Below are 18,255 nucleotides of genomic sequence, written 5' to 3'. Positions count from 1 at the left end.
TGCTGTTTTAGCATGGAATGTCTGTTAATCTTAAAGAAATAAAATTCAGTTGCAGGAACAAATCTGCTGCTCCCTACTGTTTTCAGGAGATGTCCTTGTGTATATAGTAAAATTCAAAACTAATTTTGTATCTAGGATATTGGCATAGCATAAACAGATGATCTGTCCTGTTGACAGTATGGTCCTTGTTGAAGCGCAAGGACATTGCGGAATTAAAATATTGCATTAGAGTCACAACAGACCGAATTATTCAGTTGTAGGTATACTGCATGTTCTTGTAGATGTGCCTTACGAGTCAGCAAGCAGTACTTCCAGCTTGCCTGTTAAGTCTGTTACTACGTGGGATCTGGACGTACCACTTGCTAGAAGACATACTGCGGAATTTTTTTAAAAGATGCTTCTGCCACGGTTACAGGTAGTGCATGGGGGTTTTCCCAGTACGTGTGAGCTCGTATGGATATATTATCTGAAGGATATGGCTTAGGTTGAGGTTTTCATCTCTCTTCTGATGCTGTAGGAGAATGTGGAGTTTTTTTCTAAGGCTCCCTTCCTGGTTGTTGTAGAAAAAAAAGAATCCTCCAGTGGCATAGGTGGTTCTTGGTGCAGTACAGTCTCATTGGAGGCCAAAGCTCCACTCTGTTAGGTAGATACCGTTTGTTCTTGAGGTGTAACAGACAGACCAGGTTGATTGTTAGATCACAGAAAGGCTCAAAATGGGCAAAAGACTAAGTTAATGAGAGACCAGAAATGGGTCAAGATGAAACAGCTCTTTCTGCAGTTTTCTTAACAGTAGTGAAAGTGGGAAGTCAGAGTCCTTCATCATCCACCCTGTTAATGGCATTTTTCTTAAAACTTAACAGCAGAGGAGGCAGAAGATAGGCCCATAGCAGGGGAAACCATCACAAGTGGGAATATTTTTGACTGTCTCTCTGAATTGGCAAGTTATCTGTGTATTCTGGGCAATACACAGTGGAGTAATTTTGTAAACATTTTAAGATGCTTTAGAAAAGTCCTGTGCATGCTCAGTTGAAATTTCTTAGTGACAGAGAATTAGCAATAAATACATAGCAGTGTGTGTGAGGGAGCCATCCACTAAGTCACTATGGAAAACAACTTACTTTGTGTGACTGGCTTACAATTTAGGACTAGTGATTATTCCATCTAAAAGTAGTGTTCTTTGCTCTTCCTCATAATATTCCCTTGCTGTATTTTCAGTACTCTGTCAAACTGGAAAGTTGCTCATTAGAAATTAGGCAGAAAGATACTTAAAAGGTTTCTGTTCTGAACAAATAATAGTGCTGAAGTGGCTTTGGGGAATAAAGAATAAAGTAGTATCTAACCAAATTACAGGTTCCAGAACAGGAGCTGGTACCATTGCCTGCACTTAGGGCCCCACAGTAAGATTTCACTTTGGATAACCCTAATTTTGCCAAATTTTGACCCTTTGGGCTGAGAGCTTTTCCATTCCAAGGGTCTGCTTCAAGGCTGATTTTCTTTTTAAGTTTTCCAGAAGTTTCACAGAAGTGGAGAGCCATTTCTGACAGTGGGGTGAAAAATTACATTCTTTAAAATATTTCAGTGCCTCACGAAAATGTTGGTAAATAGAGCACTTCATATGTAAATGGAGGGGTGCAGGTGCCTCTTGCTTTAGAGCAAGGCTTTGAAACCTGTCTGTTATGCCAGCAAGGTGCTATTTGCTCTTTCAATGAAAATATGTCCTAAATTAGTAAAATTTTAAATATCTATGGGGGAAGAAGTCTTTAAGTCTGAAGATGTGCATGTTTGTTATGTATTGATAGCTAAGGCCTTTACCCCGAGAATATTCCCAATCAGATCTACTTGATACATCTCCATTTTCTACTCTTAGTTGTTGCATTTGTACTGAGGATTTGCTGACAAATCAGAAGAAATATTTTTGTATCTTCACTGTCTTGTGACTCCAAGACAGCAGGGGAGAGAATGGCGGAGACATCTGAGACCATGAGAGGTTTAGATGGGTAGCTCAGATCCAGAGGTCTCAGCCCAGCATGGACACTGCAGGCCTCTCGTCTGAGTGAGGAACAAGAATGAGCTGGTACGAAGTGCATCGAGGGGCAGCTTAACTAACAGGGAGTGAACAGATTGTGACTTGAAGGTTCCTTAGCTGGTAGGTGTGCTGCCCTTCGGCAACAGAGATGAACCAAAGTTTCTGAACCTCAGTCTTGTTGTCAGGAGACGTTTGTGACCCTCTGAGCATGTTTTGTTTCTTTGCCTTATAAAGGTGATCCATACTGAGAATGAGAGATCCTGCTGTGTCTGTCGGTTAATAACGGCACTAGCTAAACAGAACCCTAAATATTCTGCAAGAGAAGGTCTTAGGATCTCAAGTTGGCTGTTAAAAATGAGTAGATGTTTTGGACCTTAATCTTTCCCTGCCTGGGTTCCCCATCTGTAGAGGAATGAATCTGATGGTAAGATTACGATACCATCTGATTTCATAGGAGTGTTGTGAAAGTATATCCGTGATGAAGATTTGGATATTTTGGTTATAAGTGCCATAAGAAAACCTGTGAGTAAATGAATAATTCTGTCTTCAGCATTTGACTAGGCATGGCATCTCACACGAACAATCAGGAGGAAACAAAATACTGAAACAGCTTTTCAGTGAGTCATGTCTACGGTGTACTGAAGGAGGCCAGTCCTTCTAGGAAAAAAGCATGCTCTCATCTAATAGATAAAGACACTATGACACACAGAAAGGTTTGATCTAACTTTTGTGTGGGTTTAGCATAACTTTGTGTGTGTTTCCTAGCAAAGCATCTTGCTGTATGTACCCATTTTGAGGCAGATGGTGTTACTAAGAAAAAAATTAAGAAGTGCTAATTAAAAAATAAAATGCATGGTAACAGAACCCATTGTTGGGTTTGCTTTCTGTCTCCACTTTCTACTCATTATTGATTTGCACTCATTTATAAAATGTTAGCCAGGGGAATATCTTAAATGAGAAGCAAAATTTTCATGGTATTGTTTTTATGTAGTCAGTCCAGTTAAAAGAAGAATTTTAGTCATTTTGGACTTAGGAAGCAGAATGTTTTAAGTGGAAGATTCTGTAGATGACTCTTGATTAAAAAGCTGCTGTAGCAGCCTGGGACATCTGCAAGGGATATTGGCTCCCTTTTTGGAAAAGATGGGAAGCAGCAGGGGCTGAGTGAACGTGGAAGAAACTCCTTATAAGTGCATTTTTTCTATTGTATGGAAGCTACTTGTGTGGAATGAAATATTTCAAATCTTGCCAGTTTTTGACCTTGCAGTGGGGAGGTGTAAGCACAGTTTTCTGGAACCTGAAACTTCCATGGAACTTCCTCTTGCTTATGTTGAACAGATCTTTCACAGTCAGAGAATGATAATAAACAGGAGAACACAAATACTTTAAAAGTAAGGACCAAGAAATTATAGCTTGGCCATCTCAAACTTTGTTTCTCCGATTGTTTTGCTAAGCTCGGCCACCTCAAGAGACTGTGTTTCCCAGATCCTTTTGCTGGGATTCCGTTGCCTTGCCAGAAGGGCTTGAAGCAAAGTTGCGAAAGTCCCCAGTTTGTATTTCATGAGCATTGTAGGTTGTTTGGAGTGAGGGAGGGCAACAAGTTTACTTTTAACAGGTGAGCTCTACATGAGGATATCGTATTGACTCCCATCATTTGCAGAAGACCAGTTGTTGAATCTGGTGTTGAGACTTTCATTTATATAAACTTACAAAATTCCATTAAAATTTCAGAGCTCTTTCAGTTGCAAGCAAATATGAAGAGATCATGGAGACAGCAGAGGCAAGTGCAGAATTCCTGTTCTTTTGTTGGTCACATAAAGAAAGGAACATAAAGATAGGGACAACCAATGCTATCTGAAATATGAACATGTTCAGGGTATGACAGATCAAGATAAAATGATTTCTGAGGCAGAGGACCTTTTGTGAACGTCTCACCAGCTGTTCATTCCTGTGTGAGCAGAGGCTGTTACGTTTCGATGTCTCAACTGCTTATGATAGCCATGAAGTCGTGGACAAAATAGGGTGGTCTCAATTTTTTGGACACCTAACCCATTAAAGAAAACCAAAATTGCCTCGACATTCTGAAGTGCTATCATGCTATAGCTGGATTTATAGAATGTCTAGCTGTAGAAGACGCTGTGGTTCTTCAATCTTGAAAAAACAAAGGTATGAGTAGGTGCCACAGTGCTTGGTCTTTTCATGGTTCTTCCCTGGTGTAAGACACGAAAGGTGACGTCGGTAACTAAGGATTTTTTTGTATGACTTATTTTTATGTATTTTTTTCTTAAATGACGTTGGAAATTATGGTTCAGTTTGAGATGAGAACTTTGTGGAATCAGTGAGTGTGAAGTTTCTATTACCTTTAATTTGTACTCTGGTGATGCTCTGGATGTGGATATCAGCTGCACCTTGTGGAATGCCCAAAGAACAGACCTCTTCTTCGCGACAGAACCAGACTGGCTTTGAAGCCTGAAGACACAACAGCTTGTGCTGGTGCTTTTTGGTTATACCCAGCTGCTCCCATAGCTCTTTAATTGGAACGGCAGAGCCACCAGTTCGCTTGTGAGCGTGGTTCCTCACATCTCTGCTGTTTCAGAAGTTTCGACCGCGTCAGCAGTTGTTCGTGTCCTCTCGTAGCGTTTACCACCGTTACCTGAGTTTCAGCATGAAAGACAAAGCAAAGGAGACTTCTTTTAAAACCACTAAGTTTTTCTGCAGCTGTTTCATCCTCAGTGCACTTCTGGTCTCAGGTTTGTCTGGGACCCACTTCTAGTTTGTGTTTCTGTTTGTTGTGACCTGATTGGAGATTCAGGATCTGTATTTTAAGTGGGCTGTAAAAATACGTGCTATGAGTATTAGAAAGGCCTGAATCATGAGCTAATGGCCTTAAGTTTTGTGAAGGGGTTTCCTAGGTTAGTTTTATGTCATACTAAGTATTATATGATGAGTAAATGTAGGTTTATTGTAGGCTTGATTTATTTTTTTTTTTTTAAAGAAAAAACATATTTAAAGTTCCTTCACCCCTTAAAAGTACTGCATAAAATGGTTCTGCTGTGTGAGATGATAGAGACCATGGTGGTTCTTTTTAGGTATCTTCTTAATAAGAGAGAGATGTGAACCAAGCTGGAAGGAAGCCAGGCACTCTGTTACTAACACAATACACGGTCTGATACAGGGTAGTGAATTCTCATTGTGGCTCTACAAAGCGTTAATGAAGTTCTAATTTAAAAAGCAAACAGAAAACCTCTACATTGCACCATGGGGACCCAACACATTTTATCACATTGTATTGTGACTAATATTAATATTGTTAATTAACAAGCTTTCTTGAGATCTAGGAATATTATGGCAACAAGTTTTTATTTTTTTTTCAAGCCTGCCTAATGTTTCTCAGTACATCCAAACAGAGGAGCAGTGAAATGGAATGATCTAAATTATCTGCTTGTTCAGAAGATGAAAAAATGAAATCTATTTTTGTTACGTGAAAAATAATTACTATATCTCAATTGAAACCATTTTTTAACTTCAAAATCAGGACATGGAATCTGCTATGCTGAAGGATAGAAGCATAACTGCATCATTTTAAGAGTGGCCAGTATTTATCTTCAGAGGAAAATGAAGCTTAACAGAACTAAGGGCACTTTACTTCTCACTGAGAGCTTCCACACAGGGGTTTAATGGGATTTAACTAACGCACTTTGAGTTCATACCATTAATTAATGTGGCTTAACTTTCTCTCGTAACCCCACATAGACAGGGTCTAAGTGACTGTGCATTCCTTTCCTTGTAGAAATCCACTGTCAGTACGGACCACATCTGGGTAACTCTGCAGTGCTGTGGTTTCACGTAGGACTTCCTGCTTGTGTTCCAGCGCAAATAGTTTTAAATGGCTATTTAAAAATATTGAATGCAATGGCAAAATCCAGCGTGCCGAAAACTAGATGATACCTTCCTTTTTCTCCTGGGGTGGGGCTAGGGAGTGGCTGTGCTAGTTGGATGTTTTGATTTGTTTTGTTTTTTTTTAGTGAGACCAGTTAACTTGTTGTCTTCATAGTTATAAAATATTTTTTTTTTAAAAGGCAAAAAAAGCTTAGTGTTTCACCCTTACAAGGTGTGCAATAGATGTTGAGTGGTTTGATTTAATGTATTATAAAAACGTGTGGTTTCAGAAGTTTAGTTCCTGGTCTCTTTCCTCCTCGTGCTTTTAATACTGGAGCAAGTCCCTTCTGAACTGGTACTGTAGAGGAAGTGAAGAAGCTGTTCTGTGTTGGAAGTTACATCAGCCTAACCTGCAGTCTCGGGTAATGAAATGGTGTAATCATCCTTCTCATTGCTGTGTGGTGTCAGCAGGGTGCTCTTTAACTGTCTGGTTTCATTACTGAAGCTTACATTTCTCCAAGTTTGGCCTTAATCAGGTTTTCTCAGTTGATAAAACATGGACAGCACTTGATCTTTCCTAGGCTCTTGCTGTGGTTCATAGGAACTTGGTGCAGCTTGGCATGAGAGAAGACTTTGGTTGCAGGCTGCTGGGGACGGCTCAGTGGGGGGCAGAGCGCGCGTTTCTGTGGGCCTTTCTGCATAGCCTGTTGGGTGGTTGCCTGACTTACTGGTACGTGTGGTTTGTCTTTACAGGCTAAATAAACTTGTTTCTTCTGCGGTAACAGCTAAGTGGCTCGTTGATGGACTACAGCAACGACTACATGTGTATTAAAACTGTGCCCCGACGAGTTCATGTTAAATGTTTTTTCTGTGACTTACCAAAGTGTCACTCTCAGGTTTTCATCTACACTTCTTTGCAGATGCTTCTTAAAACAAACAAATAAATGGCAGAGGTGTTTGTTATCTCTGTGTGTGAGTAAACTAATGTCTGTGTAGTTTGGAGAAAAACCATCTAGAGAGCAGCCTTATTTCGGCTGAGTTCAGTTTTGTGATTTGGTTACCGACCTGATTGCCCGTATTTGCCTACGGCCAGAAACAATGACTCCTTATGAGGGCACTGGTAATACAGGGCCTTTTCCCGTCTGTTTGTAAAGGTTGGGCTTACCATGTTCTTTCTGAAAGGTTTAGTCACCAATCCCGTGTTACAGAAGACATGCCTGCTCCTTTCCCTTTTCCAGGTCCAATGATGCACCAGCAGCCTCCCTCCCAGCAGTACAACATGCCCCAAGCGGGTGGGCAGCATTACCAGGGGCAGCAGCCACCCATGGGAATGATGGGCCAGGTTAACCAAGGAAACCACATGATGGGTCAGAGACAGATTCCTCCATACAGGCCGCCACAGCAAGGTAGGACTTCACTTCAGTGTTTTTACACCGATTTTAAATAACCACCTCTAAAACTTCCTTGCTTACAACAAATTTTGATCAAGTCATTGGGTGTCACAGACTCTGTTTGCAGACTCTTTTTGTTACCCTTTTAAGGGTGGTTCTTGCAGCAACAGATTACTGGTATCACCATGAAACGTGAAGACAAGTATTTCTTTTGTTTTGAGTTTTCTGACAAAAAGTATCTAAAAATACGCATCTCAGATATGCTGATGCAGAATTCTGTTTCAATATTTAAATGATAGGTACAGAAAAGGAACAGAGTACCTGCTTCGTTCTGAATTTGCTCAGTTGCAAAAAGGGAACAATGCTCCACAATCTTGCTTTTTTCTCTTTTTTTTTTCCCAGTCCTTTTAGAAAAGGAATAACTTTATTTTTAACACCTTAGTCTGTTAATATACATGTTCTGAAAATGAGCTTAAAACTGAAGTTTGACATATATATATGCTCAATCTAGTGCAGCCAAAGAACTCTGTGTATTTTTATATATATATATATAGTTGATGCTTTTTTGTTTGTTTGTTTGAAGTGAACCAGATTACATATGCTGTCTGAAATGCAACGATATGGGTGGGGAGTAGATTTGAGAAATATTTCTCATACTAAAATCAGAAATTAGCAAGCTTTATAACAGAGAAAACAAGTTATTTACGTCTTGACTGGTTGTGGTTTTTCAGGCCCACCACAGCAGTACTCAGGCCAGGAAGACTATTATGGGGACCAATACAGTCATGGTGGACAAGGTCCTCCAGAAGGCATGAACCAGCAATATTACCCTGATGGTAATCTCTCATAAATGTTAACTTTCCCATTTTCTATACCTGCCCAATACTAATGTAGTCATATGCCCAAAATTAGGGAATGAGGCAAGAACAGTAATTGGATATCGTACCTCACATTTACGAAACCTTCCGGATTCAGAATTGTTACTGCAGTTTAAGTTACTATGACTAGTTAATTTTACCACTTACTCGAAGCGTGTAATTTGTGATACTCCCTTTTGAAACTCTTAACAACAGTTTTAGTATTTCAGAGTGAAGTTCCGTAATTGGCTTATCTAAAGTACAGAGGGTTCCTCATCACATCTAATTTAATTGAGATGAACTAAAACAGTCACAACTTTATTACAAATAAGAGAGGGGGCGTTATCCTTTTATTAAAGATTTTACTGAAGTGGAAAAACGTGCTAAAAAGTTGTGGTTTTTCTGTAAATACTCTTATCTTTTAACTTAGCGTTTAGTTTTCCTGTAAGTCGCACAACTGTGTTATTGCTGCTATGGTATGGGCCTTTAGTTTAATTTTCACAAAGGAATGAACTGGTCCCTGCCCTGAGGAGACTGTAATTGTGAATCCTCTTTAGAAGACCCCCCAGTGCTTTCAAGACAAGACGGGAACTTTGAATTTCATAAGTCTGTCCTCCTGCCTCTTGGAATTTAGAGTGCTGAAGGCTATTGGATTGTGTTATAAGTTAGAAAAGTTGCTATTAACCTGTTTTTAGGCTGAGCAGAGACTGGGAGAACAAAGATGCTGACTCATGACTACTGTGATAACCACGTGTGAAACTTAATGGTGTCTTATGAGTTCAAGGAATGGGGTAGATACAAAGCAAAGCTGTATCATTGCCAGAGCAACTACTCGTTGTGAGTTAGTTGTTTGAATTTTAATTTCTGTTAAATTGATTTTAAGATACATCAGGCCACGCCTGTATAAGCTTACATGTGTTATTCTTGGAGATACACGTGCAGAATTATTTTACAACTTGCATGAACTCGTAATTACGAACCTTGAATTTTGGCACTTCTATGCTATACCCACGAGCTTTAGATGGTTACGGGCAATTTACTGTAGTAAAGGCAACTTGATGTTACCCTCAACAGCTCTATGGCAGCACAGATTACTTCTCTAAGACCTCTTCCTTCTAAAGGTTCATTCTTTATCATTACCTCATTATTACTGTTATATAGAACATAAGTAGAATATATTATAAAACTGGTTTTAGTGGTTGTGTATTTATATTCGATTCAGTCAATGACATATGGTGCAGTTGCAGAACTAAGTACAAAGACCAGTTAGTTTTAGAACTGTTTTCTCCTTTCCTTATTTCTATTCCAAAACTTTATTCAAAATTTCGATAACTTGTATAATTCAATTTCAATTTTAAACAAAACTTTGGCTTGTTTTCTTGACCAAGGTAGCAATAAGATATTTTGGTCATCTCTAAGACAACAGGTGGGGTGCTCACTTGCATATATCGGTCCCTTAATCAGAGATGCCTGCAGTCTCTGACAAGGAAGGTTTGCTTGTCATGATCCTACTCAGGACTGGAATGTAACAGGAAAAGTTTTCTTAAGACTTGTAGGGATTTTTGTTTGTAGGGAAAACCTTGAGGATGTTATTTTTCTGTTGCTTAAAAGCAAAATTTAATGTAGAGTGTGGTTCATAACGTCATTGAGCTTTATTTGTTATATTTCACACTGCTTTTAGCATATGCTTTTGAATTGGAGATCAGCAGAACAGGTGTTAGACAAAGTATGATAATTGCTTTCTTTGTTCATTCTAATTTAATTCAGGTTATTTACATGTGAAAGGCCTAAATGCTTTCATTTTTTTTTGAGTGAAAGATAAAGTACTCTCTCCCCCCCCCCCCCGCCCCCAACCCCAACAAGGATTATCAGAAGGTTAAGACCATCCCTTGCTGTGATGTTGCTAAAACTACTGCATTAAGCCTTTTTTTTTTTTGTCCTGTCACATGTTAATTCAGTATGAAAGGAAATCATATGAATAAGTCTTTGGCTAATACAATTGAAAATTCTTTTTCATGTATATCCAGTTGAAATTTTTTTCATTTTTCTGAGAAATGAAATATTTTTAGGGTTTTCACTCAGAGGCCATTAACGTTTCTTCCTGTCTCTTGTCGAATTGATGTAGGTCATAATGATTACGGTTATCAGCAACCGTCGTATCCTGAACAAGGCTACGATAGGCCTTATGAGGATTCCTCACAACATTACTACGAAGGAGGTATCTATATACCTTCACACACATACGCACATACATCCCCTTTCCTCCCCCACCTGCCACGGGAACAAAAATTCTGGCACAACACGACTTATACCCGTGCAAAGCTCTTGTAGAATACTAGTTGCTGGCTGTCTTGAAAATTGCAGGGAACTTGAAGCGTTCAGAATAATTTCTTGCAAACACCTAAAATATATAACCACAATTTGCCATTTCTAACAACAGTAAAATGACTAAAACACTCTAGAGATTTTTTTTTTTACGTCAATGGAAATTTTTATTTAAACATAAATCTGTTGGTTCAGTTGTATATCTTTTTGTGTGTGTATCTATTTTGTATAATTATAGTGCTGTTAGGAAACAGCTTGCTGATCTTGTGTAGCTAGTCTGTGCTCTTGTAGCTGTCCTTAATTTTGTCTTTTTTTTTATTTTATTTAGCATAGTCATGATCTTATGACTGTGATGTTCCAGTAAATGTAATGCTCGTTTGGCAGAGATGCTGAAAATGCTGCAGTTCAACTTTGCAAAATTGGCTTTAACTGCAGTTTGTTTGGCCGAATTCCTTCTGTTTGGTTTGAGTTTTCTTTGTTGTTTTCAGTTTTTGAAATCAATATTGCATTTTCATTTTGTTCTTGTGTTGTTGGCTGTGCATCTTAGAAGGAAAAAAAAGTAGTTCATAAAGTAGGTATCTTTATAAGTTTTTGCTTTCTTGCAATCATCTTACAGGGAACTCGCAGTATGGTCAGCAGCAAGATGCATATCAAGGACCCCCCCAGCAGCAGGGTTATCCGCCGCAGCAGCAGCAGTACCCAGGCCAACAAGGCTATCCAGGACAGCAGCAGGGTTATGGTAAGAACCTGAAGGCTCAGACAGCACTCACAGGGAAGAGCAGGAGAGATCCTCGTGTTCCTCAGGCGTTGGTTTACTGGGCTGAAAGGCCAGGCTTGTGCAAAGAGAGTTGGGTGCCCGCGGTTTCACTGGGCAAAACCAAGAAAGCGTAGGAGACCGCAGCTTTGGGGAGCAGATCCAGGGCTGGCGCTCTGGGACAGTGGTGGCGTAGCAGGGAGGGTGGCTAAAAGGCTTGTGAAGGGTGGCTGTAATGTAGAAGGAGCCAGAAGGACTCTGCTCTCTTCTGTCCTCTGTAGGTAAACACAGAGTCAGGAGGGCCCGAAGGTGCCAGGGATCCATTTACACCCTTTCGTCTCTGGATTTGCCATTTAGACAAAATCTTTTAAAAATCCAAACTTTCGTCCAACATACATGAATCATTCTATTAAAATTCTTCTGCTGATCAGTCAGGAAGTGAATATAAGCATTGCCAATGCAGCTTTCAAGAGAGTTTGTCTCACAGCTTTGCTCTGGTAGTGCGAACCCTCTGATGTATAGCAGGAATGAGAAGTCCTCTGCCACAAGGGAGAAAATGCAGTCCTTGGATTCAAGGAAAACCTCCCAAACAAGAAACTTAAAGTAGTAGTATGCAACTTTTGTGCATTACCTGTGAAAACTTGAGGTCTGAAGAGCATGCTGAAAATACTGCTCTCAAGTTTTGAGTGCTTTGGTATTGTAAAGCTCTACATATTTATCACCCAAAAAGGAATCTCTGAAATCTAATTCCATATATTTTAACTTTTAGCTTTGTTGCAGGTTTAAGTGCTAAAACTTTCAACGTCATGGGTGTGTGAGGAAGTGCATGGATGACTTGTTTGCCATGTAGGTGAAGGTCAGATTCACAGTAAATCCAGTTATCTGACTTATTCTGAAAATTTAGGTTAAGAAATACTAGAGGAAGGAGATGAGGAAATCCATTGGAGTGACTTAGCTACCGTAATTTGTAAACCCAAATAACAGACTTCTCAATTCCTGTTTTTTAGCAGAAATGGATATTGAAGTTCCATTTTTATTTTATAAAACCTGTCACTGAATATTTAGAATTCAACTATAAAGAATTACCATGAATAAATAAAACCAAGTTTCGTTTGTCAGATGAACACAGCATTTTTTAGGATGTAGTATCCTTGCTCAATTTAATATTTAATTGCTTTCTAATTTGCAAAAATAAATCTGCATCCTAGTCATTATTCTCAGTCTTTAAGGCTTTGTTCCACTGTAGAAAGCTGAAACTGCATAGTTCAAGGGGATTTGAGGCCTGAGGAGAATGATAATAGCCTATGGAGCTTTTCTTCTCCAGGTCATCTCTTTGACTGTCTTGTAGATCCAGAAAGAATTACTGAGTGAGAGTTACCAGCTAATGTCATCTTAATGTCTGCTAAAGTCCTGTAGCTAAACGAGCCCTCTCTAGCACTGAATATTGCTAAAACACATCAGTTTCTTGTGATGAGAAAAAAAAAAAAAAGTAGTGTTGTGTAAAGGAAGGCACTTTGGAAGAGTTGCAGATCTTCTGGACTCTTGCCAGTTTTTAAGGGGTGGTGTCAAAAAAGCTCAGCTCCACCGGAAAGATCCATGTGGGGTGTCACTGACACACAGCAGACCATCTCTCCCAAGGTAGGAGAGGAGGAGGTTCATTTTGTTTGGAACATGGCTGCGCTGCCTGGTGGTAGTAACCATAGCAGCTTCCAGGGGTAGACAGGCTGTGAGTAGTGACAGCAAGAGTTGGTATTGACGGAAGAACCACCTCCTCCTACAGCCAAAAAATACTGGAGCCAACGTTTTTTTTTTCTATCCTTTTCCTGGAAAGTTAAGATGACCAGAGGGGTGTGGAGCAGAGGGTGCTTTCTCCGTCCCCCAGTAGCATTTACTGCTGCCACATCTCTCCCTTCGTTCCTGTGATGTGCTTGCCTGACACCCCGTTTGGGATGGCCTGCTGGGGGTGAGAGCTGTCGCCGGCAGCGCAGCGCTGCTGGTCTCTTCCGAAGGCCCAGGCGCTCCATGCAGCTGATGAGCTGGTGCCCCTGGCCTCGTGGGGCGCTGGAGCTGGAGCAGGAGGGGAGAGTGCGTCCCGAAATCCTGGAAAGGGCTCATGTTCATGGTGTGTCATGTCTTCCCTGACCTGTGACTCAGGTGTGGAACCACATGCATTGATAATGAATGATGAATATAGAAATAAAAGTAAATGTTTCTGTGGTTGGAGCACAGGCCCTGTCACTAAGGTGCTTTCTGGGATGAGAGGGGGACCACTGATCCCTGGTATGTTTTTAGGTAGGAAGAGACCTGACTGCACAGTGGTGATACTTCTTAGCCCTGCTCAGTTGTAACAGTCAATGATTTTACTGTTCTCTTCTTCCTAACACCTTAAGCAATCTTTTTTTTTTTCTTTTTATTTCCATTTTAATGATCTCCAGGCCCCTCCCAGAGTGGTCCAGGACCTCAGTATCCCAATTATCCACAAGGACAAGGCCAGCAGTATGGGGGATACAGACCCACACAGCCTGGGCCACCACAGCCACCACAGCAGAGGCCTTATGGATATGACCAGGTATTCTTTCATTTGATGAGAAAGTTGTTACTCTTACACAGTTATTTGAGAATCTTAATTTCTTGTGGACATTTGAGCTAATGAATTTGAGGACATGGCCTCTCAGGTGCGTATATACAGTTCTCATGGATTTTATTTCTAGGTGAGTTACCCAGAATCATTTGTCTGGAGATGTGATTAGTCATTCTCTACTGAGCTTGCAAAGTTTTAATGCAATTTGGCAAAGTGAGGCCCTCCAGGCGGTGTTTTTGGACCTTAAAAATTAAGGTGATCTGTTTCATAGCCTCGTGATGAATGGCTAGTATGAAAGATGAGGTTCCTATGGTGGATCATTCTTCGTTACTGCTTTGCAATAAAAATGAGTGAATTGATTCCCCCCCCCCGCCCCAAACACAAATCCAGTAATCCTCCTCTCCAGTTGCAGAAGCACCTCAAGTTGCAGCTGAGGTCCTTCTACTGTAGGCCTGTATGGGCAGACACGAAGCCTGTTTTTGCACTGACCAGCCTATTTTCTCTGAAAATAGACATGAAGCCTGTTTTCTCTGACCAGCGTAAAGAACACTGAACATAGGAAAAAAGTGACCTGAACATCAACTGCTTCTTTCCTATCACTGCTAAGATACGTTGAAAACAAGCAAACAAGAACCACCAGATCTCTAGGCGGGAGTTGTAGCAGAGGACTCCTGTAAAAAAAAAAAAAAACAAACCTGTCTTCTGATTAAAGGATGAAGAGGAGGTTTTGTTCCTGTAGAAGGTACTAAACTGTAAAATTCTAATCTTTGCAATATGGATCTTTCAGAAACATCATTAAGAAACGTACACTATTCCTTTCCTCAGCATAGATAAAATGGAGGTTAGCTGCACCTTGTGATCAAGCTGAGGTTCTAGTGTTTAAATCGAGTTCTGATATGTCAGTAGAAGATCAGTTGAACTTCCAAGAAGAATTTTCCCTTGGAAGAGCGAATAGCCACAATTGCCCACACTTTTAAAGGAGAACAGTTGGCTTCCTTTCTACAGAGCTTACAAGACAAGGAGGAAGGAACAAACTCTTTCGGTGTGGTAGTTTAGAGACGCAATTTCTTCTCATTATTTATCAGCTAACCAAAATGCTTAGGCACTGAACTAATAGCTTTCTCCTGCAAAGAATAAGCTACAGGAAAATGCTTTGCTTGTGGCAAACGTAGGGTCGAGGAAACTTAATCTCCACTTGCTGAGTGTCTTTGCGCTTGCTTTGCAGCAGGAGCGGATAACCCCTTCTGTACTCAGGCTCTGCTGCTCCAGTTGGTGCAGTCCGAGTTCCCCAGGAAACTCAGTTACAGAAGACCTCTCTTTCATACTAGCCCTTCCCACAGGAATTGCGCTGCTCAGATTCTCACCTGGCAGCTGTTCTGGTACTCCTCTTCCTGACTGCTTGTCCTACTGCCGTGGGAAAACCTGGGATTTAAAGTCCTGCCTCACTGTGATGGAACTTGCCATGGGGTGGTGCTGGGACTGCTGTCTGGAGGACGTTTGCGTCCCAGCACACGGCTCGTTGCTGCAGCCGTGGTGAAGGACCGTGGTCAGCAGGTAGCGCCGGTGCCTTCACCTCCGCCCTCCTCTGCAGTACCTGACCTTCTGCCCGAAGAAATCAAGACTATCAATAAGTGCAGTAATTCTGTGTATCGGGTCTATGGAATAATTAATTCCCGTAGGATGGGCTTACTCGTTCTTTACGTTCACTGGGATGTGCCTTGGTTTGGAGACACATGGATCGGTCCGTTCGGGGGTGCTTGACCGAGGGGTATTTTTAGGTATCTCTGAAAGCGGGTTAGCTTCCTGGATTGCTTTGAATTTAGGTGACCTTGCGTTTTTGAAATAATCTTCAAAGTTTAGGTGGGAAGTAACGCCCATCTCTTATTTTTGACTGTGTTCTGCAAATTTCACAGCAGCCTATTGAATTTAAAGGCATACTCGTTTGATCAAATTAGGCTTCTGCCTTTAAATCTGTGTCATCAGTCTTACTTTTACGTTAAAACGGGGGATTTTTAGTGGGATGCAACTGTACCGCTTACATTGGGTTATCATTTATTGTTATTTGTTTCCACTTCTTCACAGCACAGTTTATTTGGATGGTCTCTGATTTCAGCTTTTAATACAGGAAAATATGCTTTGTGGTCTAATGATGTATTTTGAATTTTTTTTTTAGGGTCAGTATGGAAATTACCAGCAGTGAAAAAGTACTCACATTCCAGTAGGCAATATCTGTTAGCAGCCATATTGTCTCCTCAGCACTGTGGACATCTTCCTGAGATGAGAACCTCCCATTCCATCTAGCTTTTGGAAAAATCTTGTGGCTGTCTTATGGTATACAGTCTTTATGGCTTAACGGGTAAAGACTGTAGATTCTCAGAAACGGATTTCACATCTCTACTCTAGATGGCAATATTGGACAGAAAATATGTGACACAGCAATTTGCAGTGAGTTGAGAACCGTACGTCAATAGACTGTTACAGACTGAAAGGTGTGAACAGCTTTGTATGTTTATGAAGGTTATGGGAGTTTACTATTTTTTCCACAGATTTTTTTTGTAGGGGGAAAGGGGAAATGCACACTTTTTACAGCAGCAATATTTTGTATATTATGTTTTTCATGTGATGAATATGCAAGACAGTACACTACTCGCTGGGCAGGTTAGGAAATCTACTGTTGGGAATGGGTAGGGGCATGATAAGTGCTTGATTGTGTAAGTCTTGAAACGGTGTACAATAAAGATAACAGAGAAAAAAGATGGAGAGCATCATACATCACTGATAGGTTCATGTACAAAGAATGAGAATCCCAGTTATCTAAATGGGAACATAATTAAGGGCAGTATAATATAGTCTTGTGCAAAGATTAATTTTTTAAGCTTTCCAATTTTTCTGAGTGAAGCAGTTTTGTAAAAAATTGTTTTTAACATAGTTTGACAATTTTCTGCAACATTTTTTGGGTAACGAGATAAACGTTTGGGTTTTATTTCTCAAGTGTTTTGTCACAGCTTTGCATAAGCAAGCTGTAATCCCTCTTAATAATTGCAATAACAAAGAAAATGACAAGTGTTAATTTTACTTGGCTTGATTATGCAAAGAACTTGAAAAAGAGTGTGGAGGACAGGACTGTATTGTATAAGTGTATTTTAACCTTTAGTTGAATAATTTCTATGTATCAAATAGCCTAGAAGACTTTGTAAAACCTGTCTAAACTTTCCTACCCGGGAGTTACTATCTTTAGAAAGGGGGCATTTTTTGTGTGTGTCCATTTTTCTTATTGGTTAACAGGAGACCAAGGGGTGTTTTGTAACATCAAATATAAAACCCGTTAATGAGGTAAATGCCAAATTTTGTTTGAACTGCATTAATGCTTGTAGTGTTGCATGTGAGATAGAGGCAGCACCTTGGCCCCTAGCATAGTACACAAAAAATTGGTTTTGAGACTGTCCTGCAACTGTATATCAGATAAATAAATGGATCTTCTGTTGGGCAGGAACGTATGCTTTCAAGAATTGCTGGCAACTTTTATAAAGGACAGAACTTAAAAATTAACCCAGGAGTAAAGTAACTTTTTGGTTTTTGGTCGGCGATCCTGTTTTGGGGTGCGGGGGTGGGGAGAAAACCAACTGGTGTTCATAGTATGTACGATATTATACTTGGAAGACAAGCTTTTCAATTTATTCGTCATTTTTAAAGGGAAAACAATTTTCTTAAAGTTGATAGAAAATACACATCAAGGTTTGAACAGACATGGCATGAGGAACATAATTATGAATGAAACGCTTGTAGGTTCTGTGCCAATTTTCCACCACTGTGTACTTCATTGCTATTTAAAACTGTACTCCATCAATTCTAACGGAAGAATAAATTATTTGTGATTTTAATTTTCTCATTTGTTTCTTTAAATTAGATCCCTATCACTCTGATGTCTCATCTGGAGACTCTGTGGGTTTTCATTTTGTAGAAGTTTGGCCAGAATAACCGAACCGTATTTGCATTCTAGGACTTTATCAAAATTCTCTTGCCATAGCCAAGTTAATTAGAATTAACTGTTCCGTAATCAGCATGTTGTGTAGGTTGTTTGTTACGAAATTCTTCCTCTGAAAATGAAGGTCCATGAGGCCATAATCAAGATGACTGAATTAGATAAATGAGTTGAGGAGGCAAAAATGTGTTGAACCCAACCTGGTGTAGATATGTTATCTCATTTGAAACAAGCTCAGCTGACATTAAGAAATAATTTGTCTTGCCAGCCCATCTTCTGTTGTCTTATTCTCCTTTTTAATGGAAACTAAAATTGCAGTTTTAATAAGCAGAATTTCCTCCAGGGTTTCCCTCCTAGAGACTACTGCATTTGCAAGGTTTAATTGTTTTATAACGGTCCTGTTTCGTGAAACTTTTTAATTGGTGGTGACAAAAATTACCTTATTCCTCTGATACTATGCCAG

General features: G+C 40.0%; 1 protein-coding gene across 2 annotated transcripts in view; it reads left to right on the top strand.

Annotated features, from left to right (window-relative positions):
- SS18 (SS18 subunit of BAF chromatin remodeling complex) overlaps positions 1-17,691 on the top strand; it is a 41,207-nt gene extending 23,516 nt beyond the window's left edge. The window contains exons 6-11 of one of the 2 annotated variants that reach the window (XM_086472750.1): positions 7,141-7,308; positions 8,025-8,129; positions 10,276-10,368; positions 11,092-11,214; positions 13,665-13,798; positions 15,984-17,691. In XM_086472750.1, coding sequence (XP_086328876.1) covers positions 7,141-7,308; positions 8,025-8,129; positions 10,276-10,368; positions 11,092-11,214; positions 13,665-13,798; positions 15,984-16,010 — 650 coding nt within the window. In that variant the 3' untranslated portion in view covers positions 16,011-17,691. The remainder of the gene's footprint in view (positions 1-7,140; positions 7,309-8,024; positions 8,130-10,275; positions 10,369-11,091; positions 11,215-13,664; positions 13,799-15,983) is intronic. The other variant, XM_086472751.1, reaches the window with a different exon arrangement.
- The last annotated feature ends 564 nt before the right edge of the window (positions 17,692-18,255 follow it).

The sequence above is a fragment of the Leptosomus discolor genome, chromosome 13 (assembly GCF_034619465.1).
Source record: "Leptosomus discolor isolate bLepDis1 chromosome 13, bLepDis1.hap2, whole genome shotgun sequence".
In the NCBI taxonomy this organism is placed as follows: Eukaryota; Metazoa; Chordata; class Aves; order Leptosomiformes; family Leptosomidae; genus Leptosomus; species Leptosomus discolor.
Note: the sequence above shows the minus strand (reverse complement) of the source record. Positions and strands in the feature narration are given on the sequence as shown.